The sequence below is a fragment of the Myotis brandtii genome, unplaced genomic scaffold, assembly GCF_000412655.1.
Source record: "Myotis brandtii unplaced genomic scaffold, ASM41265v1 scaffold686, whole genome shotgun sequence".
NCBI classification, from domain to species: domain Eukaryota; kingdom Metazoa; phylum Chordata; class Mammalia; order Chiroptera; family Vespertilionidae; genus Myotis; species Myotis brandtii.
In genome coordinates this window covers 4,496,368-4,521,137 of record NW_005370683.1, presented here as the reverse complement: position 1 = coordinate 4,521,137, position 24,770 = coordinate 4,496,368, and the positions used below count along the sequence as shown (strand labels likewise).

At 37.2% G+C, this 24,770-nt stretch overlaps 1 protein-coding gene across 1 annotated transcript in view; it reads right to left on the bottom strand.

Moving 5' to 3' along the window:
• The window catches only part of TMEM117 (transmembrane protein 117), a 456,029-nt gene that overhangs the window by 173,147 nt on the left and 258,112 nt on the right, over positions 1-24,770 (bottom strand). Inside the window, exon 5 of the mRNA XM_005881702.2 lies at positions 3,791-3,888. Within this exon, the coding sequence (XP_005881764.1) occupies positions 3,791-3,888 (98 nt within the window). The remainder of the gene's footprint in view (positions 1-3,790; positions 3,889-24,770) is intronic.

Sequence of the window (24,770 nt, the reverse complement as noted above, 5' to 3'; positions counted from 1 at the left end):
ATTCTCACTAAGATCCTTGAAGGTCTCACTAAGTTCCTTGGAGGTTTCTAGAAGATTCTTGAGTAACCTTATAACTGTAGTTTTGAACTCTTTATCCAATAGTTTGCTTTCTTCCATTTCTTTCATTTGTGACATGTTTCTTTGTCTCTGCATTTTGTGTTTGTTTCTATGTATTGGGTAGGTGCTAAGTCTCCTTGAGTTGATAGAGTGGCCTTGTGTAATAGGTGTCCTATAGGGCCCAGTGGCTCAGCCTCCCCAATCACTGAGGTGGACACTCTTGGTGCACCCCTTTGTGGGCTGTGTGCACAGTCTTGTTGTAGTTGAGCCTTGATTATTATTGGTGTCACTGGGAGGAATCGACCTCCAGGCTAACTGGCTGTGGGGGCCAGCTGCGATTACAGTGGGAGAGCTGCTGTGGAAACACCCCCCTAATGGGACAGGACTTACTTCAGTGGGACGTTAGTGCTCACTGAGTCTGCCCCTTGAGTGGGTCACTTACGGATGTGAAGAGTTGTAATCTGGTATGGTCTCACACTAACCACTGGGTACACTGGCTCTTGGATCTCCAAGGAGCTGCAAAGTTAGCCACTGCCTGGGGCCACCCAGCAGGAGCTACTCTTCTTTGTATCGGATTTGGAAGTGTCCAGACAAGGCCCAGCTGTGAAGCAAGGCAGGCTGGTGCTGATGCCAGCCTTGGGCTTATTGATAGCAGCTTTGGGGCTCCCTGACCCAGCTGCAACTTGTTTGACAGGTTTTAGGCTGAGAAAGGACGGGCCAAAAGCCGCTGCCCACAGCTTGGGTGAGGTTGTAAATTGGGTGATTGGGTGGGGCGGGGTCTCAGGGAATCTCCAAGGTAGAGCGAACAGAAATGTCTGCCAGTCAGCCCTGCACTGGGGAGGTCCCAGCACAGGAACAATGACCACTGGGAGCACCTCCATCTGGAAGAAAGCCACCCCCGCTTTCCTCCACCAATGCCAGACAGTCCAGTTTCTCCCTGTACCTGTCTGGGTCCCTCAGAGCCTCGCCCAGCTCTGGATCTCAGAGCAAGTAGGAGCTTATAAATTCAGTTTGAGGTGCCAGCCTTTTAAGAGGAGCAGTTGAGTCTCTAGCAGTCTGTGTGTTACTCAGCCCCAATCCACACTTGTTTTTACAGTCCGTAGTTCTTATTGCCTGTAGGGAGTTCTTTCCACAGCTCTGGAACCCTGGGCTGGGGGTCTGTTGTGGGGCTGGGACTCCTTGCTCCTCCTGGTGGCCTCTGCAGAGGTGATCTCCCTCCCGATTAGAAAAGTGGCCCACGTGGGTGCTGGACCAGCCCATTCTGTTCCGCCGCACCTCCTACCAGTCTCAATGCGCTTTCTTCTTTACCTCTCTAGTTGTAGTACTTCCACTCAGTCAGCTTTCCCACGGTTCTGGATGGTAGTTGTTCTGTATTTTACTTGTAATTTTGATGTGGTTGTGGGAGGCAGCAAGTACAGGCATTTACCTATGCCACCATCGTGATTCCTCTCTCTGCTTCCCACATAATTTTCATATTCAACTTTTGTATCAGATTTTCCTTTTTTTAAAGAAAGAATACTGTTGTCAAGATAATCTAACTGTGTAGAAATGAATAAAATCAGAAAAAGTGACATTTAAATTCCCCTCATTATTTTATGCTCTCCATGATTTGAAATACTACCTTGGAAAAATCATCTCTAGTAACACTCTCCTATCAATACTTATACAGAAAAAACTACTGTAACAATAACTATGAGGTTTTGTTTATTTTCCATTCAATAATATTATCTGCCAGTGACCAACTAAATTAGTTTAACAACATATACTAATAGACCTGAGTGGTAATATTCAAGGAAAGATGTACTAAGATGTCCAGGAAAAATCTAGTATGATTTCTTTTCCTCTGAAACAGCTGTCACAATTAAGAGTAGCTAATGACAACAATTATGGAGGCCTTCGGATAATTATGCATGCCTCGCCTTTGTGATAATATATATGTGACCTTGGTAACTGGCCACATTAAACAATAATCAATGGGCTGCCTTTGAAGGTACATTTAAATAATACAAAATGTCTATAAACAAAGTAAGTGTAAGGTTTTTTAAAAAGAGATAGGTCATCAACACTTTTACTATTAAGATCTATCTCCTTTTAGATTGTGATTCTTAAAACCCCTATCGAGAATTCTGTAGGGTGGAACAATTTTTCAGAATCTCACATTCTTATCTGGAACCATTACCTAAAAATGGATTAAAGATAATCATTTGGAAATTTGCAACTGGTTGCATCTTTTGTTCTTCTAGAGGCAGTGTGATGCAATGATTAAAAATTGGGGCTCCATGAGGGCCTGGGGGGTAGAGGCAGGAGCAGGCTGGAAGAAGCTGATGGGGAGAAAGGAGGACCTTTTTCCTTTATTGTTCAAAGGAGGACTTTCAACAATAAAGATTTTTTAAAATAAAAATTTAAAAAAATAAATAAAAACACACTGTAAAATATAAATAAATAAATAAATAAATAAATAAATAAATAAATAAATAAAAAAAAACTGGGGCCCAAGAGTCAGAGACTCATGCTTATAGTAACAGCACCTACCTTATATATGTCAGAATTAAATGAGTAAATATATAGAATGTTAAGTACTTACCACAGTGCCTGTAGCAAAATGTGCCTTTAATAAACATTTGCCACAAATATTATAAAACATATTATTTAAACAAGATACATGGGGCACTTTTTAGGCAGGAAAACATATGGAGGTTAAATGCATCATAATAATAGACCACACTTGACTCATAGACACAGGTGTGACAACCTACAAAACCATATTTATTTTTACGTTATTGAAAAAAAATCCACTTTTGTTTACCTGCTAAGAAATAGGTTTAAAATGCTCTCTATGTCTAGCAACATTTAATGATTAGTGCAAAAGCACAAAGATAACTTAGAGAGTATATTTTTCCAAGTACTCAGTAACTATGATTTTTCTAGCTTATACATAAAACATTCAATGCCCCCAAATTAAATCCAAGAATAAACAGATTTTGCCTTCATTTCAAAAGGCAGGTAGAGTGGCTGGAATTTACCAGGCACAAGGCATCATTAATTACAACTCTTCTGCATGTCAGTGTACATCACTTCTCATAATCAGGTTGAATCCCTGTGCTTGGTCAGTGGCACACAGCCAGGAGGAAGTGCCCTCTTGCTCTCTCCACATTCCTATCTTTTCTGTCTAATCTTATTCAAATACTCATAAATAATGGTGATGACACTTTAAAAAAAGCACAATGAAGTTCTATCAGACATAAATTGTTTTTAAAATTGCAATGATTGGGCTGGGGATCTAAAGGAAACTTTAGAAGTAAAGAAGAAATGCCAATGAACCAGATGTGATTTGTAAAGAGGGCCCTTTTCTGTACAACTTCTTCAAAGTAAATTATATCATGTCAAATATACTGGAAATTTAGCATTTACTGAAGACATTTTTAATATCATAATTCATTGATAAAAATTACAGCTTGTTTTTGCTCAGTCAAAATCCTACTTACCTCTGCTAAAATCTTTGCATCACTATATTATCAAAACATAACTCTTGTAAATGTGTATATGTAATATTTGTAAGCAGAAATTCATTTAATAATTATAATGATTGGTTTTAATCATTTTAATGGAATGTAGTACACATTTATAATGTCTCTCCACATAGAATTCTATATATCTAAAGAAAACTACATCCAATCCAAGTCATTTAGTGAATGAGACAAGGTATAAATCAATAAATTAAACAATCTCTTACCAGAATAAAATGATCCTAACATTTCCTTTCTTCCAGAAAGCTCTTGCGGATTTCCCCCAATCAGGATAGGGTTTGTCCTGAAGCATCATATCAGTGACCTGAAGCAATCAAAGAAACTTATTTAGCACTGTCAGAAATTTACATTCAGTGGTAAGTATGTAAATAATTTACATTTTATTGAAAATAAAATATGTATGTATTTTAACACTAGAACATATGCAAAGATAAAAATTAGAAGAATATACTTTCTTTACTTAAAAACTTTAATAGTTCATATTCTTTATATAATAAATGAGCATATTTAAGGTCATTCAACATGTCAAATATTGACATTATTTTTTAAACATCAGTCAAGATTACCTTATAAAAGAAAGCATCATTAAGATATTAATAACCTCTCTATAGAAACAAAACATATAAAGTACCATATTCTTTCTAACTTAGCTAAACAGAAACTATTTCCAGTAAAAATATTATCTTTCCTTCTCTCCCCTTTTTTCTTCAATGATTTGTGAAGTATGGTACCTAGACCCAGTTTTAAGGCACATTTATTCTAATTACCTAGCAAGTTTCCACCTCCATGTAATTAGTAATTCTATTCCTTCTTCAAAAAAATGTTCTACCTCTCCCACCTGCACAGATTCTCCCTATCTTCAAAGGCCTATATACAGTCGTGTTATCATTGTGATGTCTTCATTTTTCCCTCCAACTACAGTTCTTGACCCTTTTCATGTTACCTATCAATTTCCACCTTCTCTTTTACTTACTTATGCACATTTTTCTCTCCACTAGGCTTTGAAATCCTTGAAGTCGAATATTTATCATTGTATGCTTTCCTAACGATCTTTTATATAAAAGACTAAAATATTACTCAAAGAAAAAATGGCAAAAATGTATTAGGATATAAATGCTTGCTTTTAAAAAATGCATTAACAAAGTAAATTGTCCATTGTCAACATCCCATATTAATAGTTTCAGCAAATGTCCAAAGAATAATATGTAGATGTCATAAAAAGCAGCTTTACAAAAACTGGTGAGAATGAAAAATGAATTTCCTTCTTCTAATAAAGGAAACATGTTTACATATGTGCACATACACACACACAAATAGTTTTTTTTTCCTTTTCCCAGAAAATATACCTTCCATTTGAGAGAAGAGAACATTGTTTAATTAATTATGGTTTTATTTAATAATCTTCAAATCCAAAAAATCAAGACAGAATCAATGTTAAGAATTTTGATAAAGAATGGAATAAACTCAATAGAGTAAAAAAAATAAATAAAAACTATTTTTGTACCACAAAAAAAAAAAGAAGTTTCATTATCCATTAAAATATTTTTTTTTCTTTTGCCCTTAAAGCCTTAACATTACATTTAAATGTAACTTCCAACAATGGCCTAACCTGGAATGGGTGAGATTTAATAATTTGTGATGAGAGATGGTGATCCAGTGGGCCCTTCAATACTACTGGACTCCCTGCAGAAGGTGCATTGATTCTCAAGCAAGCCCATCTTGTGCAACACAACATCCTGGAAAAGTTCCTGGAAACTTTCACTGACATGCTAAAGCTGCACATGCTCACTGAGGATGCAATCAGAACAGTGAGTAAAGAGCCCAGTCTCTAGGGCACATGTGATCTTAATTTTTCTCTATATTCTTTCTCACGTCATTTCTAGGACTAGAATTCCCACGCCTCCCCTGGTTGGTAGGAATCAAAGCAAGTTCATTGATCTTCATTGAGCAACACTGCAGATCTATGCCAGCTCTGTCTGGTTTAGAATCCACTGTAATTTTGTGTGATATGATTTCACAATTGAAAAGACTCAACAATCATAATTGGTTTTAATTTAAACTCTCAATTTCTTAAAACTATTAATTATTTTGATAAGTGTACATGCAACTAATATTAAGAATTCAAAAAGGAAAAAAAACACTTGTTAACTTATTTTTAAAAGAAAACTTATTTTCTTCATGACTCATTAGAATTACAAGACTTTATTTTCTCACCCATGAATTGTATCTTCAATTAAAAAAAATCATATTTATCAAAATAAACGAAGGGAAGATGATAGAATAAAAATTAACCATGAATCAAGTGAGTTATATTGTTACTAAAAAAGAATAAAGGTAAAAATAGAAAATTTATATCCCATATATTCTTGAGCATAAAACAAGTTTTATATCACAACTTCCCTGAGGAAAGAATCACTATTTTTCAAAATACAACAATTTTATCCGCTGCTCCTTTGTCACCTTCTTGAATAACAATCTTGTGTCGGATTTTATTTTTACAAAACCTCAAGTTAAGCAAATAAATACTTAAATAAATATTTCATGTTTTGTCAGCTTTTAAAAAGATTTAATTAATTCTGTTCAACAATATTTATCTTGTTCTGGAAAGAGTATGCATAGTAACAGATATTTTCATGGAACAGCATGATTATTGGGTAAATTTTATTCAACTTGCAATGTTTTCTCCAGGGCACTTTCTGGGAAATAATTACTATATTTTCTAGAAGGAGGCAATCTGTTGCTATATGACTAATTATTACAGCAGCATGTTTTGCAAAAATGCCATTCAAGGGTAAAAGATTTCTCAGTAAAATGGCAAGATGAGGACAAAATACATTTTTTTCTGATGCCAGACAGCTGGTTCTTTTCACCCCCAGCTTCCACCTATTTATTTTAAGTCATATCATCAGATCAATGTCAGGGCACTTGCTAAATTGGCAAGGAGCAGAGACAGTCATTAAAGGGATGCATCCAATAAAGAAAAATCCAATTACCTGCTGCATTAGAGAAATCAAATTCATTTCTGGTGTTGGTCAAGGACAGTCTTTGTGGGAAAATATGCAGGAAAGTGAGGACTAAAAATCATGCGAAAAGGTTGCTGTGTAGCATAAATACAATGCAAAACGTGTTGATGCTTCTCCCATGGGAAGATTATTAGAATTTAAAACTGCAGGTCTTTTTCCTAAGCTGGAAGAAGTTTGCTTAACTCTTTGAGTACCACAATCCTTCCCTTCTCCTTTCCTCTCTCTTGGGTCTTTGCACAAAACTCAGAACCTCATGATGCCCCTTCCCTCACTATGCCCTGTTAGGTAATCTCTCTCAGTGGACATAAGCTATTTTATGGCATGGACATTGTTCAGTCAGAGCAAACACATGTGTGTTGAGATTGAAAAGCCAGTAAATGATTATCCCTACAGGAATCTAAGGGAAACCTTTGCTCCTCTATGAGCTGAGCTTACATGATGCTGTGGCAACAATGGCAGCATGAAGACAGCAGACAACAGTGATATTTTACGTCTGCTATGGAGCTTCATGGCTTACAAAGCTGATGGATGTACTTCTCTTAATAACTGACATGCTAACTTTATAAAGGGCGTCATTATTCTCCATCTTTCACCAACACAGAAAGAGAAGTCAGTGAGGTTAAGTAGCCGAGCAGGTCATACACAGTGTACTGTTATGTGCATTCATCCTGCAGCCAGCCGGTCTGGGTCCTAATCCTAGTATTATCTCTTACTACCTTTTGATTTGGGGCAAAGTAGTTCATCTCTCCTGTACCTCAGTTTCTTATGCATTATCTAGTGGCAGGTGTTATAATAATTATTTACATGTTGTTGTGTATATCTGGAATTTCTAACCAATTGTTTTGCTTCATGTGACTATTGTGTTAAATAGCTGATTTGGAGTCCAAGGACTTGGCAATCATTCTCATCTCCTCTATAAAGACAAGACTATCACACTGGACTGTTAGAAAATGATAAATATATAGTGTAATGTTCAAATATGTTACAGTCAAATATTGCTGTTAAAAATCAAAGGGAGGGGAGGCCAGCCACCAAAGGTTGCAATAATCTCAGAAGGTTTCACAGAGGGCTTGTGTAACATAACTGAGCATTCATTTGCATCCTGTACTCTCCAATTTTGCCAGTTTAGTCTTAGCCTGATTATAAGCTACTCACATACAGATATACATATGCTGCACCTATAGTTTTATTTGATATAGTTTTATGTTAAGCATGTGATATTAAAATATTAATATTGAGGATATAAGGTCATAATATAACAACTAGGGCTACATAGTTCACCTCTTAAGACAGCTATTATTTAGTGGAATATAATTTAAAGAAACAAGTACTATTCTATTGATAAACAATAATATATACATTAAGTATATTAATGAACAAACATATACATATAATCTTGCATGCTATTTTGCAACTTCTTTCCATTTAACAATATATCTTGAACATCATCCTACATCACTACAAATAAAGCTATTTAAGTGGTTTCTTCTTTTCTACCTTCTACTATACCATTCGTGTGCATTTTTCCAAAATATAAAAGGTTTCTATTTTGTTCTAATTATTACCTTTATAATGGAACTTCATTTAATGTATGTATTTACTATGTCTTTAGATTTTACTCCCCATTATGAGCATTAACACAATTATTTAATTTCTGCTTCTCCCTCTGTCTTCTTCCCCCCAGCACCGTATTATACTTACTGCATTATTTTTCCTATTTTTCAACTCTTTGAATATCTAGATCCTTATTTTATTTATCATCTTTAAATGATACCACCTTTCCCTCATCTAAAAAAGATGAGACAATCAAAATATTATATTTTCTTACACCATATATCATTTCTATGTTGTTGGAGTTTTGGAGTATTTTTATATTTGGTCTATAACCAGCAGCCATGCATTTATTTTAACCTGAGCCCCACAATTAAATTGACTCAATTACCTTTCCCAGTACATCGGCTAAAGTTTTCCAACTACTTCCAACGCCTGAACTTTGTTCTGCAATATATTCTTCAGGAAGCTTCACTAGAACAATGTGACTGATAACCAAACTGTCTATTTTCTGTATCTTTGACTAATAATCAGGCTGAGTGTAAAATTTTTGAGGCCCATTTTTCCCCTTAGCACTGAAGTCATTGCTTCACTTAACACTACTGAGTGATATCAAGGAGGAATCTGAGAAAACTGGAATCTGGACTTTTTTTTTCCATCTTTACAGGTAAATTATTGTTGTTGTTTTTTTGCTTTTATTGTTTTGTTTTATTTTCTGGGGTGCTGCAGTATTTGCTTTTTATTTTGAATGTAATAATTTTGCTAAGTTTATCTATTGTTGTCTGTCACTTTTCTAGGGACAATATCCCCTTCTAGTTTAAAGATTCAAGTCTTTATTCTATGAAGTCTTTTTTAAAATAAATTTACTGGGGTGGTTATTCTATGAAGTCTTTTTTAAAATAAATTTACTGGGATGGGATTGGTTAATAAAATTATAAAGGTTTCAAGTGTATAATTCTATGATATATTGTCTGTATATAGTCTTTTTGGAATCCTTAATTACTTCTTTTCTGTTACTTCTATTATTTAGAGAAATAATTATGCACATACTGGTTTTCTCTGTCTTTGTGTCTGCACCCCTTTTAAGTTCTTCATTTTGCTCACTCAGTGATGTCCCTTACTGTGATTATGGGTGTTCTCATTACTGTTTGTCCTGTTCGAGAGCAACCAGGCTCTTCCCAGGAACTTCACTCTGTAAGAAACAAAACTTTTCATGTCCTTTTGGTACAAGTGTGACATCATCATTCTAAACATCTTAACAAATTTGGGATGGGGGTCCATCCTTCGTCTATGTGAGACTGTGTCAGGGAAACTCTACTATATTCCTGAAACTTTACCTCCATGTATCAAAGGCTGATATGGAAAGACAAAGGGTGATGTTACATAAATTCTTCATATAAAATATGGAGAAATTAAAAGATCCCTATTCTAGTACCTCTACTCTGAACATAGATGGAGACTATAAAATGCAAAAAAATCTAAAGTGGCTGAATTAACACTGCAAATGTACCCACCGCCAGAATATAAGTTCTATGATGACAGGGATTTTGTCCATTTTGTTCTCACAATGTTCCCATCATCTAGTATTGCGCCTGGTGTACTGTGGGCTCCCAGTAAACATTTACTAAATGAATGCATGAAAGGATAAATGGATGAACAAAAGGAAATGAAGAACAGCATGGGGAAGGCTGGGATAAGTAGCACACTCCCAGTAGCTCAGTGTCTTCCACTGAAACTCCTCCAGCAATTACTGGTAATGATGGCGCTGATGGATGTGGTAGTAGTAGTGGGGGCAGGAGTAATAATATAGAGACAGTGGAGTATTCCTTTCCCTCCTAACCCAGTCCCTTCACTCCCTGGAGAGGTATAAAGACACAGGAGATATATAGTTAAGATTCTAAAAGAGATACAGATGGTCTTTCTAAATTTCTGAAAAAATAAAAAATAAATCAAATATGACTTCAAAGAAGAAAGATATTAAGCCTGAGATGCATGCTTACTCATGTGATCCATGTACATACTATATTGGCTTTATTGTAAATTTATTTTTTGATGAACTAAATCAGGACAAATGTAAATCACACATTTTACAGATTAAAAATAGTACACTTTCATATGCCTTTTTTGTGGTATTGACACATTATATGACAGAGGTGGGGGAGTTGGACAGTGCCAAGCCTGTGTATCCTTAAGGGGTTCTGTTGGTACATTGGTACATCTGCACCCCCTGTAGCAAAGCATTATGTTCTTTTCTGTCCTCTTAGGCCATCTATGTGGAAACAAAGCCTAAATTGCCATTTCAATACTGTACTTTATAGGGCAATGTGTTTTTTCCCCTTTCACTGCCCCCTGACCCCACCACACACATCACACCACATACACAGACATGCATATGCAATCAGTCTCACACAATAGCACTTCCAGCAGAGACAAAGAAAGACTCCAAGATCCAACCAAAAAGGAATATGCACACTCGCAGAGGAACATTAGCTGAGTATATAATTAAGTAAATGGAAACCATGGAGAAAGTTTTCTAAATTACCTAGTGATGCCTTGAGTGAATTGCTACAAGAACTATCTGAAAATCGCTGGACAATATACTGGCAAACATAAAACTTGGAATGTATTCTACAGATTTTCAGAAGCGCAACCAGGATTGCATAAAGCATGAATATTAATGCACCTGCTTATTATCTCCAATGATAGCCTGCACTGCCTTCGTGATGTATGGCACCTTATTGCCGGATCCCTACTGATTTACAATGAGTCATAGACTGTTTTATTATTAAGTAAGGAAATTGGGCATGTCTCAGAATACAGAACATTTAGAAAAATATCCTTGAATCACCTGAATACAGAAATACACACAATCAAAAAGTACTTTCCCAAGCAAAGTCTGCAGAGTTTCAAATAGTGTGTTAACAAATGCAAAATAAAAACCATGTGCCCCAGTACAATTTGCTTTCCATCACACTGAATTATAATTTAGAATATGTGAAAAAGTGAGAGCTATTACTGATTTTGCTGAGCATGAAGACAGCAGAAAAATATTTGTATCATCTTCTGACATGTTATTCCTTGTGACTGGCTAAATTACCAAATGATAGTAGCCCAATATTACATGATTGAACATTAATTTTGGGTTTTTGGCTTGAAAGAATTAGTGTTCGGTATACATATCTTATCTGTTTTGTTAACATAAATAAGTAATTGTTACTAGTAAATTAATTATACAAAACATACTGTAATATGATGGCTTTGTAACTATATATGAATGGAGGGCCAAAAGGAAGAGAAATAAAGGATATTTTTAGAAATGTGAATGTAAGAACCATTATCCACCAAGGATCCATTGGAACACAGAAAGAGCAAACATATCCTCAAAGGGAAAATCAATCTCATTTTCAGGATACCAGCATTCCAGTTTTCTGAATGAAATGCCTAATACATGCTGCCCCTAATGAGAGAGTCAAAGGAGTTTGCTTAGTCTCCAGGCTGAGGGCCACCGTGTAGCCTGCCATTTTGCTTGTATAATTATAATTTATCAAAATATTCAACCAGCCCTAGCCAGCAAGGCTCAGTGGTAGAGAGTCGCCCAATTCACCAAAGGGTCTTGGGTTGGATTCTCGGTCAAGGGCACATACCTGGGTTGCAGGTTGATCCCAGGCCCCTGTCAAGGAGCATGTGGGAAGCAACTAATCCATGTTTCTCTCTCCCCCCACACACACCTTTCTCCCTTCCACTGTCTCTAAAAATCAATGGGAAAAATATCCTCAGGCAAGGATTTAATATATTATATGTATATTTATACACACACACACACACATATATATATACACATATATATATTCAACCAACTCTATAAGATGACAAATCCAAAGCTATAGGCTGGTGGGATGAAAAGATGTTCCATTGGATTGACATTCCTACTGTTAGTAAATAGTAAGTCCAAGAAGATGTTGATAATCATCCATTGGAGATAACTACCTTTATTTCATTTTCAGAATTTGAGAGATTTAAAGTAAGGCAACTGCCAAGTAGCATGGTTTATAAGTGAAAACAAGTATTATTTCTATGTTGTATTGTTGCCTGAAAACAGATACAACACTATGGACCGAGTGTTGTGTGACATAATAGCAAGCTTAGAAATCCTAAAGCAATAACCTAAATCTATATCATTGCAATAAAAATCCTACTTATCAGCATTCATTGTCTAAAACTAAAATGAAATATTTTCATTTTAAATACAAGTAAAATATTGATTTTATGGCATATTTTTAAAAACTAAATCTAGTAAGTATGCTTCAATCAGACTTTTCAGATGTAGCTACTTATTCAAGATGTTCATTAAAATTATTTAAAAATTTTATATATATCACAGAGAATATAATGTATAAATAATACATAAATATAACAAAAGTAGATAGTAGAACATGTTCTTATTAGGTGGTCTGTTTTTAAATTTTATTGATTTTTAGAGAGAGGAAGGGAAAGAGAGACAGACAGAGAGAGAAAACATAGATGTGAGAGAGAAACATTGATTGACCTCCTTCTGCATGTGCCCCAACCCATAACCTGGGTATGTGTCTTAACCAGGAATCGAATCTTCCACCTTTTGGTGTATGGGACTATGCTCCAGTCAATTGAGCCACACTGGCAGGGCATGGTGTCTTAAAATATACAATAAAATCAAAGGTCTTGAAGTCCTCTGTGTATTTGTCTATAGTCAAATTATCCTGATTACTCCTATAAGAGGTAACCACAATTCTAAATCCTGGATTTATAATTCCCATTTTCATGTTTTTATTTGTGGTTTCACTCCACCTGCATGTAACCATAAGTATAACAAAATATTGCTTAGTTATATATATTTTGTATATTAATAGTTTAGTAGCATAATAAATTTTCCTATAGCTGGCTTTTTTTTGATCATTGTTATTTTTCTGAGGTTCATCTAGAGTAGTGGTTCTTAACCTCCCTAATGCCGCGACCCTTTAATACAGTTTCTCATGTTATGGTTCTCACAACCATAAAATTATTTTCGTTGCTACTTCATAACTGTAATTTTGCTACTGTTATGAATTGTAATGTAAATATCTGATATGCAGAATGTATTTTCATTGTTACAAATTGAACATAATTAAAGCATAGTGATTAATCACAAAAACAATATGTAATTATATATGTTTTCCGATGGTGTTGGGCGACCCCTGTGAAAGGGTCATTCGACCCCCAAAGGGGTAGCGACCCAAAGGTTGAGAACCGCTGATCTAGAGTGAAGGGTATAATTATATCTTTTATCTCCATTCTATCTCTATTAATAATTTTTTTTCATTTCATATTACTAATTTGTATCATTTTTCTGTTACTCTTGGTTAATATTATAAAAATTTGTCAATTTTATTAGGCTTTCAAAAATTTGACTATTTTAATCCTATCATACCTTTATTTATATTATATTAATTTATGCTGATACCTTTATGTCTTTATTCCATTTTTTAGCACGGTAGAAGTCAACTGTCATTTCTTTACAGGTAAGTCTGGCATTTCTTTAAAAATGCTTATTACTTTTCCTTTAATGCTATGTAGTTTCACTTTCTTTTGTTAAGGTATGAAATTCTTTTCCTGTGTTGAGTTTATTATGATTTTGGAAGATGCAGTTTCATGCATTCAATAATTAGGAAAAGGTCTAAGCCTTTTTTTTCTTCAAAAATTTCTCTCCTGTCCTCTCTGTTTTCACCTTCTGGAACTTTGATCACATCCACGTTAGAACTCGCTTCATATCTCTTACCTTCTTTTAGATATTTTCTATTTCTTTGTACACTATTTTGGAAAAAAAATATTTCACGTGTTTTTTATACTTTACTAATTATCAACCTTTGTCTAACATGCTCTTTAACCCAACAACTACATTTTTCATTTCAATCGTTACATATTTTTATTCCTAAAGGTTCTGGTTCAGTTTTCAAGTTACCCTGTCTTTTGTTCCTGACTTATATTTTCAATTCTCTCTTTATTAGTTTCAATATATTATTTTAAAATATTATGTTATGTTCTCTAGAAATAATTCTAAAAACTGAAATCTGAGTCTAATTCTACTAGTTGTATTTACTGCTATTACTCATGATAATTGTTTTCTTGTGTGTTTGTAATCCTCTTCAGCCACGTTTGTTGGCATTTTATTTGTGGAGGTATTTTAAGGATAGATTTGTTAATGTGTTCCTCCAGAGAGAATGCATGCTTGGTTCTGTGAAGGACCTACGGAAACTTCCAACCAGGGATCACTTTAAAATACATTCTTACTGTGGAGGTTTTTAAACCTGTGGGTGGTGAGAATTAGGATCATCTACCCACTTGAGGAATAGCTCATGGTTATAAAGTCTCAGGGGAGACTTCATTTTTTCTCCTCTCTCTAGGACCTATGACAAGACAACCATGTTTCTAGTGTGCATGCCTACTTGGGACAATTTTTTCCAGTCAACCTCCTCACTGAGAGTGTACCTTTTCAGGGTTCCTGGCTTTATGTTCACTGTTCTTCATTTGACAACATATCTTATCTGGGGCCTCAGTTTTGTCTCCTCTTCCTCAAATAAATATTAAAACAAGAGCCCTAAATCACTAATGATTGGTCAATAGCCTCAGGCCAGTCTCGGTCCCTCTCCTTACTTAATCTGGGTTTGTGTCACATTTTGGTTTTGATCTCTAAGGATATCCTTTACCTTCCTACAAAAAGACCATTATTTTCAAAAGACAGCAGTTTTTATTACACTTATTTGATTTTTAAAAAGTAAATATGGATAGCCAAGGTGTTTTGTATTTGGAAGTGGTGGTGGTGGTGGTGGTGGTTTTTTCCTGCTATCTGGTTCACCATAATCAAGGTGTTTTGTATTTGGAAGTGGTGGTGGTGGTGGTTGTTTTTTCCTGCTATCTGGTTCACCATAAGCTCAGGAACAATTCCATTTTTCCACACCTTTTCTATCATCCTCACTTAAACGTTGTATAGAACACGGTGTTTTAACAAAGAATTCAATTTTCATCTTTAATCCTAGGAAGGCATGATTAATGTCTAGAAAGAATTAACACTAGAAAGAATAAAGACATTCAATAATTTTCAAAGGAACACAGTCCAATAAACCCCACAGACTCTCTGTTTTGTTTTCAAGTCTACAAGTACAGAAGCTGGTTGCACTTGAGAGATGCCTCCCTCCCCACACCTCATTTCTACCTTTAATTAGGCTGAGGCAGAGAAAAGGCTAATCGAATTTTCACTTCATATCTTTGGGAGCTTAACACATGTTTATTGACAACCAATTAATATGCACTTTTCTTCACCACCTAAGTGTTACTACCTTCCTGGTTTTATGGAATGGGAACATGCTGCTTGGAGGCCTGATATGTGGTCTGAGGTCACAGTGTGGTAGGGCCAGGATGCAGACTAAATGTAGGAATGCTCGGCTCCAAAGTCTAAGCACTTGGCCAACATACTATGTGTCTACTTGATTAATATTAATGATGATTTACTGCAATGAATAATTTATCATCTATTTTCAGAAGTTTTTTTGTGGAAACATATTTCATTCAACTCAATGCACTCAACCAATACTTCACTTGCATTAAATATACAATAATTTTCAAAGCACTCCTAGAAGCATCAGTTATCGTGTACCCATGGCCACTTGGTGTGGGACAAGTTTGACAATTTTCATTTAACACATGGAGAAGCAGACACAGAGACGTCCAGTGGCTTGCACAGAGCAATTTAGGACTGCAGCCAAACCAGGCCGCTTTATTCTCACTCCTCTTCCCTCACTTACACTTGCATTTGAAAAATGACAGTCCCCTTGTGAAAACACTGGGCATCTAATATGCCCTGAAAGACAGTGCAGTCAGAGAAGGAAGCTTGGGACCCAGCTTGGGGTGAAGAGGATGGTGAGTGCTGTGTGTGGTCCCCTGAAGACTCTGCTGCTAGAGAGGGAATGAGGTTGACATGGGATCACCCTTTTTCCCAAGCCCACCTCCCACACACCTCTCCTCTAAGAATGACTATTTGTTATTTGAGGAAAGTGTATAAAGATGAGGGCAACTACAGTATTAATTCTTGAAAAATAGAATGAAACATTTTAGAATCACAATTTAGTACAATCTTACCCTTATACACTCATCTTTACACTTAAAGATGACTCTGATAATAAATAAAATGTGCATCCCTTTACTCTTTTTTTTAAAATCTTCACCCACGGATATATGTGTTTCATTAATTGTAGAGAGAGGAAGGGAGAAAGAGAGAGAAACATCGACTGAGAGATAAACATCGATCAGTTGCCTCCCATGTGCGCTTTGACTGGGGGATATATGTGTTTCATTAATTGTAGAGAGAGGAAGGAAGAAAGAGAGAGAAACATTGACATGAGAGATAAACATCGATCAGTTGCCTCCTGTGTGCGCTTCGACTGGGGATTGAACCTGCAACTTGGGTATGTGCCCTGACTGGGAATCTAACCTGCAACCTTTTGGTACACGGAACAATGCTCCAATCAACTGAACCCCACCAGCCAGGCCATGCCTTGACTCTTATGTTTGATCATGGGATTTAGAAAATGTTTACATATTTTATGTCTTTATTAAATATTTTCTGGTTTTGACCACCACACACTCCTTTATTTGCAGGGGGAAAAAACACACACACAAACAAACTAAGTTGCTAGCTCAACTCAATTTAAATCAACGTTCAATTTACTAAACACCAAGCACTAACTGTGGCTCTCCCTGAGCACTGTGATGGTTCAATGACTTGGCTCAGGTTGTTTGTCCTTATAATGGGGATGGTAGGCCCTGCATCCCTCTTAAGATTGATGTGGGGCTTTGTAATGGTTAACTTTATCTGTTGACTTGACTGGACTAAGGGATGTCAGGCAGCTGATGAAACATTATTTATGAGGGTGGCTCTGAGGGTGTTTTCAGAAGAGAGTAGCATTTGAATTGGTGAACTGAGTAAAGGAGTTTGCCCTGAGATTGCTGGGCATCATGCAATCTGTGGGGCCCTGAACAGAATAAAAAGACAGGAAGGGCAAATTTGTTCTTTTTGCTTGAGCTAAAACATCCATATTCTGCTGTGCTTGGGCACGGGTGCTTCTGATTCCCAGGCCTTCAGACTCGGACTGAATTACTGCACCAGCTTTCCTGGGTCTCCAGCTTGCAAACAAATGAATGTGGGACTTTTCCACCTCAATAATAGTGTGAGTCAACTCCAAGTATAAATCAATTATATGTATATGTATATATGAATATACAATTTGCTCTGTTTCTCTGAACCCTGACTAATATAGGCCTAGGGAGATACTATTTTAAATAAGCCAATATGTAAGGTTATTATTGTACATGGTAAGCATATCAGCATCCCTTCCCTCAAGGAGTTTAGCGCCAAGCAGCAAAAGGTACTCAAATCAGTTTGATGCAGGACAAATAGAACAAAATGTCAACTGAAGCCATTATTACAAATCTATCATCTCTTATCCAAAAGTTATTGGGGCCAGATACATTTTAGGACTTGAATTCGTCATATTCTAAACAGGCAACATCATACAATATAGTTCATCAGGTACACCTCCATAACAAAAAATATTCATGCTTCTGTAACAGAACACATGGCTGGTCACACGTGGGATAAAGAAAGAGCACAAAGAGCCTCGTGTCAGCTCAGATCTGGTTTTGCCCAAAACTGAATGAGGGCAGGACAGGTTTTGCCACTGAATGAGTTGTTATAAAATCTATTCTGTTGTTGTTCTTTTCAAAGCTTTTGAGATTTCAGAATTGTGGATCAAGAGTTGTAAATCTGAAGAGCAATTAAATGAAATAATTACTTATCATCTGTTCCTTACTCCATATATTGCTTCATTTTATCTAGATATATTTCTAGACACTTATCAAGAATCTAGACAAATGGGTTTTCTTTCTGGAGTGATAAGAAGCCAGCAACAGGCATCAGAATCACCTGAATAATGTTCAATGTCCCTATAATAAAGCTGCTGAGCCTCACCCGAAGGTATCCGATCCCATCTGTCTGAAGCAGAACCTGGGACTTGGTATTTTTCCAAAGTTCTGCAAATGATTTGCTACACACCCTTCATAGAAAACCATGATTTAAAGCAATCATATTTTAGCTTTATATCTATGTGGCTTAATAGTATAATAAAACCAACAAGAATATTTCCTATAAAATTAACCACTTCCAAATCCAAAGTTTCTTCCAAAATCTTAGCCTTTTTGGATGATATATTTTTAAAGTATTAAGATATCATCAAAGTGGGTTGCCCATTTTATTAAAATCTTTTGAGTGGCCATTTCGTTATTATTTTCCCCAAATGGACACTTCTATAGTTCACACTGTGTGCAGAGCTGACGTGGCCAATCCTTGGTCTACAGCTGGTCCTGTTTGTCATCTCTGCTCACTTAACTGAGCAATTTAATCACCTTTTGGAATAAGGCCCTTGAACCTTCTGTCAAAAAATAATCCTTTCTTGCTATTCACCTAAAAACAGGTAAACCCAGAATTTCACAATTTCCCCCATTTCATCTAGCACATAGTTTCTAAGAATTTAAAAGTGATTATTTAAATTCTGGGTTTTTATTTATTAAAAAAAATCATTTTTTTTTCTAAAATAGCTTCTACATCCCCTTATAGTGATTCAGACAAGTTCATTTTGTCAGCACTTCTATGTTCTTTCCTTAAGTGTTGAAGAATAGCAATACATTACTGCTTTTCTTTGCCCATTTAAGGTCTTTGAACCTTTTTTCCTTTCCTGTTCACACAAAGACCTCTAAGCGTTGCAGGTTACTAAGATATATTTGTTGTTTTGGAGGAGTAGCAAGACAATATTTTATTTTACCTCTCAGGTATGGCATGCTGTCATATCCTCCTGTATATTACAAACAGGTTAATAAATTTCATGTTCATGATAACATGAGCCTAAGGTAAATACCTTTATTTCCCAGAGTATATTGTACAGAAGCAAATCTAACATTCTTTTAGCATCTCTAGCTTATCAAAGCTATTCTCACAAATCTTTTTCTTTTCCACAGTAAAAACTAATCCTCTCATACTGTTGAGAGAAATGCCATTTTCTGAAATAACACTTGATTGAGGAAAAGATTCCTTGCAAATAGGTATTTTAAATAAACATTAAGAATGCAAAATAAATCCTTTCCTAATTATGGATGAGCATGGAGGTCATTCACTCATTTATTCAATAAACAGTTATTAAAAATAATCTATGTGCTAAAGTACTATTCTAGATCCTTGGGCTATGTTAGTGAAAACAAACAAGAATTGTGGTATTTATATTCTAGTGGAAGAAAATGTTCAATAATAAACTTAAGTTACGTTATATGGTATAAGATGATAAGTGACATACAAAAAAAATGAGCATGGTAATGATACCATTGCAATTAGTTAGGAAAGGAGCAAAAGAGAGGCCAGACATCACAAGCATGGCCATTTGGGGCAGCTTTACCAGAAAGCTGGAATTTCACACACCCCAGGGAACCAGTCCCTGCAGGTCACTGGGGGAAGGGGTCCAACAAAGGAGAAGATGAACACATGTGCAATGAGTCAGGGTGAGTCAGGGAAAGTGCCTGTCAGTCAAGCCTGGGAACCATGGATTGGCTAGAGTAGGCAGGGCCATTGCAAGGCCACAAAATATTGGGCATACATAGTCTCGTAGACAAAGGAGCTGTCTCTCTTGACTCGTGACTCTCCTGGTTCTCTGGTTCCTTTGGCTTTGCTCCTGCTTGTGTTTCCTCCATAGTCCCATGGTACCCGGCCATACAGACCCCACACACAATGGATGGGTGGACTACAACTGGGAACACAAACTAAGCTAGCTTAATGCAGGATTGGACACTGCTCCAATATGGAATGGAAACTCTGGGCAACGGCTTCGATTGTAGCCCTACGGAAGGCACAGCTGGACTTCTTTCTTGGGGGAGGGGGAAAACAAAGGGAAATAGGACCTTTGAAACTCAGGGGTTTGATTCCATTAAAATAAAGCTTTCTGCAATAGCTCATCCTCCTGTGCAAGTCTGAGAAAATTTCTTTTCTCGGGATACTGCAGGAGCCCACTCCCACTAGCAGCCAGGGGAGACCTAAGTTCTCTCCACCTGTAACAGTAAGACAGACAGGAGGGTAAGGGAGAGACAGTGGCAGAGGATGGAAGTACTTGGGGTGGGTCACTTTAAGCAAAATGGACCGCATGTGGGAGAAAGCAGCAGGAGCAAGGAGGCCTTTCACCGAAGTTCACCAGCCCCCTGTATTTATCCATTGAGCTTCAAAGACAAGAGTCAAGAGTCAAGGGGTAAGTAACCAGTTAAGCCTGATGAGGACCTCCTTGGCCCTCTGGCCTCCAGGGATAGACAGTTATGGCTGGGTTGCTCTAGAAACCACGATCATCTTCCTATATGCTCAGATTCTGTCTTTTTACCAAGTTAAGGAGTCCTTGAATTGGTTAAGTAAGAGTGGAAAAGGGACCAGAAAAACAGTAAGAAAAAATTAATCAAGATTAGCAGCAAAGGGTAAGCAGAAAAGCAAAGCCAAAGACATTGGGATATGACCTGAATCACTGAAAGAGAAAATAGAACCACGTGTCTAAAAAAAACAGAAGCCCAAATCAGGAGAAACTGAAATCAGATATGGAGATGTAAGTAGCTCACACTGGCCAGGTAATTTAATGTGATCTTTAAGACCTGGCTATGTATGCCTTCTTGCCCCATGAGGTGATCCTGATCATTTTATTGTGTTTCATATTTCATAGTCCTTTTCAAAATTTTTCCTGAAAGGGCTCTATGTGCATCTTCCTCCCCAAAATACCAGGTTGGCCTCTTTTACTTCATCTCTTAAACCATTCTCAGATCCACCAAAAATAAGGATTTAATTTTATCAGCTGCCTCTTGAAATAGAAAGTTAGTTATATTGATTCTTTTTCAGGCCTGGTGGATAGACAGATCAATGCTAAGTAAATCATTGTTTGAAGCTCCATATGAATCAGTTAGGATATTACAGAGGGTTTCTCTGCTCAATACTGTACACTGCACCCCTTACGTAAAGTGGCCATCCCCATAAACAAATACTGGCGGTAAAATGGGGCTATTTAAGGGCAGTAGATACTAATCCCCAAATATCAGGACATAGTGCGTTGCCCAAGAAGCTGCTCACTTCCTTGTTTAATTCTATTTATGGCTCAAGACCCTACACTAAGCACAAATGCAATATACCTGTTCCCTTCATTAGACTATGAGTTCCTCCAGGTCAGAAGTCTTATCATATTTGATTTGAATTCCCCCACATGAATTAAAAAACCATTACTGAGTGCCAAGCACTGAAAATATATGGCCCTTTCTCGCCAGGCACTATCAAATCCTATTCTATATAATAAAAACCTAATATGCTAAGTGTCCGGTCGTCCGTTCAACCAATCAAAGAATAATACACTAATAATATGCTAAGGCTGCTCAACCGCTCACTATGACATGTGCTGACCAACAGGGAACAGACACTCCAACCAGCAGGTTAGCTTGGTGCTGGGGTCCAGCCGTATGGACTGAGTGAGATGGGCCGGACATGCCCTGGATCCCTCCTGTGGTCCCTCCCTGGCTGGCCAAACTCCCGCATCCCTCCCTGGCCCTGAACGTGCCCTGGTGGGGCCCCACGGCCTGGCCTGCACCTTCTCACAATCCAGGACCCCTCAGGGGATGTCAGAGACCTGGTTTTGGCTTGAGCCTGCAGGCCAGGCTGAGGGACCCCACTAGTGCATGAATTCATGCACCGGGCCTCTAGTATTTGATAAATGATTAAGTGCACAAATGAATATTAGGCTAACATTAGTTCTAAAGGGTATAATATGAGACAGTACACATAGTCAAAATTACTCTTCAAGGATATAACATAAAATAATATACTATTAAAAATAGAAAAATGAAATTTCTGCTTTGACAAATATGTAGATAAAAGAAACAGAAGAAAATATTAAAGATCATGAGGACCTTGATTTATTTCCTATTTACTTCTGTTCATCTGGATTAGACTGATATGGGGGAAATAAATATGCAAATGTAAAAGTCTGTATATAATTCAAGAGTGCATGTGTATTAAATAGTTTTAAGAAACCTCCTTAGTGATAGTCCATCTGTGCAAGAAACTATTATGTACTAGAAAACGCAACTGCCTTGAGAATTAAATAAGGAGGATGCATACATATGAAATTTCTGCTGGTTAGGATTATTTTACATATCCTCCTAGGTTCTTGCACTTCTCAAATCACTCCCAATGAGTAATTTAGGCATGCTTCAGCGTAGGGTAACTCCTTTAGTCCACTGGAGAACCATGACCAAGTTGTAGTCTCATGAATTGAAATTTCAATGTGCTTCCAAAGTACAGAGCACACACACATGGTGTAACGATGCTTTGGAAGATTGCAGATGAAACTAATTTTGCTTTCCTAGTGCCACTGTTATATTTTGTTTCGTTTTTCATAAATTTATAACTTTTATTTCTTTCCATTTTCTTTCACAAGATCATTATCAAGTGAAGGATGCTAAAGCAGTTCTCCTAATAGGGGCTGTAACATTAGACCTCCTAGATATACAATGTGGCTAGTCAAAATTATGTTAAAATAAGCAGAGCTCCAAATATTACTAGCTTTTAAAACATATTTTCCTTACAAAAAATAGGCTATTGTGAGAGTAAATCATTTGTATTTGCAGCTACCCCATTCACTAGGAAAACTGGTTACATGTGACACAACATATGGGGGTGTTTGGTGGTAAGCAATTCACATGTATACGCTTCTGAAGTCTCTGCATCTTTCCCTGTGCATTTACCAGCTCAGAGGGAATTTGCAAAGTTAGCTATCAATTAAACAAACATGCTGTCGAGTGCAGGATACCACTCTCTCTAGACCAACCTTTGTTGGTTAGCCAACTCTAGGTCTCTGGAGAATAAAAATATTCTGATCGTTTTCATGGAGGCATAAGATTTAGTGGGAAGGTGAGCCAACAGGGGTTCCTTGACTCAGCTGTCAGCGTTGGTCTGGGAAGGGCCAGGGCTTCCCATGCTTTCTGTAAGAGCAGATGTCAAAATCCTAACCACACCTCATTATCACAACTCCCAAAGGCCCCTGGCACAGACGTGGAGGTTTTGGCAGAGATTCCAGGGAAATCATCTGCTGATCCTTCTGCATTCCGCCTGCTGAAATGCCCTTAGGAGCTTCTATTTGGGTATGCATCACTTTTGTCTCAGATTTCTGCAGAACATTCTGGTGGCTGCTTTAGAAGTGTGGCTTTTGGTGGGTCCAAAAATGAGCAAGAGATCTAATGCACTGTTTTATCTCCAATATTAACTAGATTCTTTTTGTTGTACAGCATTTACAGAAGTGTGAATACCATTAGACAAGCCCAAATCCATGCTTTCATAGAGGAGAGATCCTCTCTACCTGATTCAGGGAAAAGAGAGCAAGGAGGTCAGTGGGCCATTTACAGCACATGATGGGATAGAATATAAAACACAATATAATATTTGTATCATGTGAAATAGGAATGTTACTAACTAGTAATAAGTTACATGTATGCAATATAAATTCACAACCATAAACATAAGTTCATGAAAAAAATGCTTTTTTAAAGCGTCAGTGCCTTTTCCTAAGTTTTTGTATGATTAATAATTTACTTTTCTCTTGTGGTTTTATAGACTACTTCTTCCAAGAACATAAGCAGATGGTGAAATGTCTGAAAAATAATCTATAGGACTAAACTTAAAATGAAAAAATCTTAATCACAACACTTTTTCTATAAATTGGCAAAAATAATCATTGCCCAATTATTCTGATTGAATATATGGCTCAGCTCATTGACTGTAGCCCGAGAACATTGTTCCTTCAGTCAATGTTTCAGCAATCATGTTTTGCTAGGCACTATAATAGTCACTGAAGATGTGAAATCAGAGAAGATATGACTTATCAAAACTAATTTAAGGCTTTGTAAGAGGAACATAGACAAGTAAATCAATGATTACTAGTTTGGGTACTTGGCACAGGAAGTTATGCTTAAAAATGATTGAGACTCTCTTGGTTTTTTATCATCCTATCTAATAATAGACAAACATGGTAATTGACTGTACCTTTGCTATGCCTCCCATTGGCTAATCAGCGCTATACGTAAATTAACTGACAGCAAAGATGGTGGCTAATTTGCATACTGCAGGCAGGGCGGGACAGCGCGAGCTGCCATCCAGGCCCCCGTGTGCGACCTTGGCATCGCTTGCCTTCACCTGAGCCCCCGCCCCCCCGCCGGGGACACGGGGCCCTCTCTTAGAGAGAGAGAGAGAGAGAGAGAGAGAGGTGGAATTTGGCACCCCACATCCCTCCCTGATCGACCACTGCGATTCCAAGCCAGCGAGGGCTGCCTTCAGGCTGCAGCTCCAGGTCCCTCACCCCCACCCCAGGCCCGAGAGCACAGTGTGGGGCAGGGGCACCCAGGGGTTCGGGAATGCAGCACGAGGGGCTGGCCCGACGTGGGGGGGGGCTGTGTTTATACCGCCAAGTTCCCCACTTCTGCCCTGGCCCAC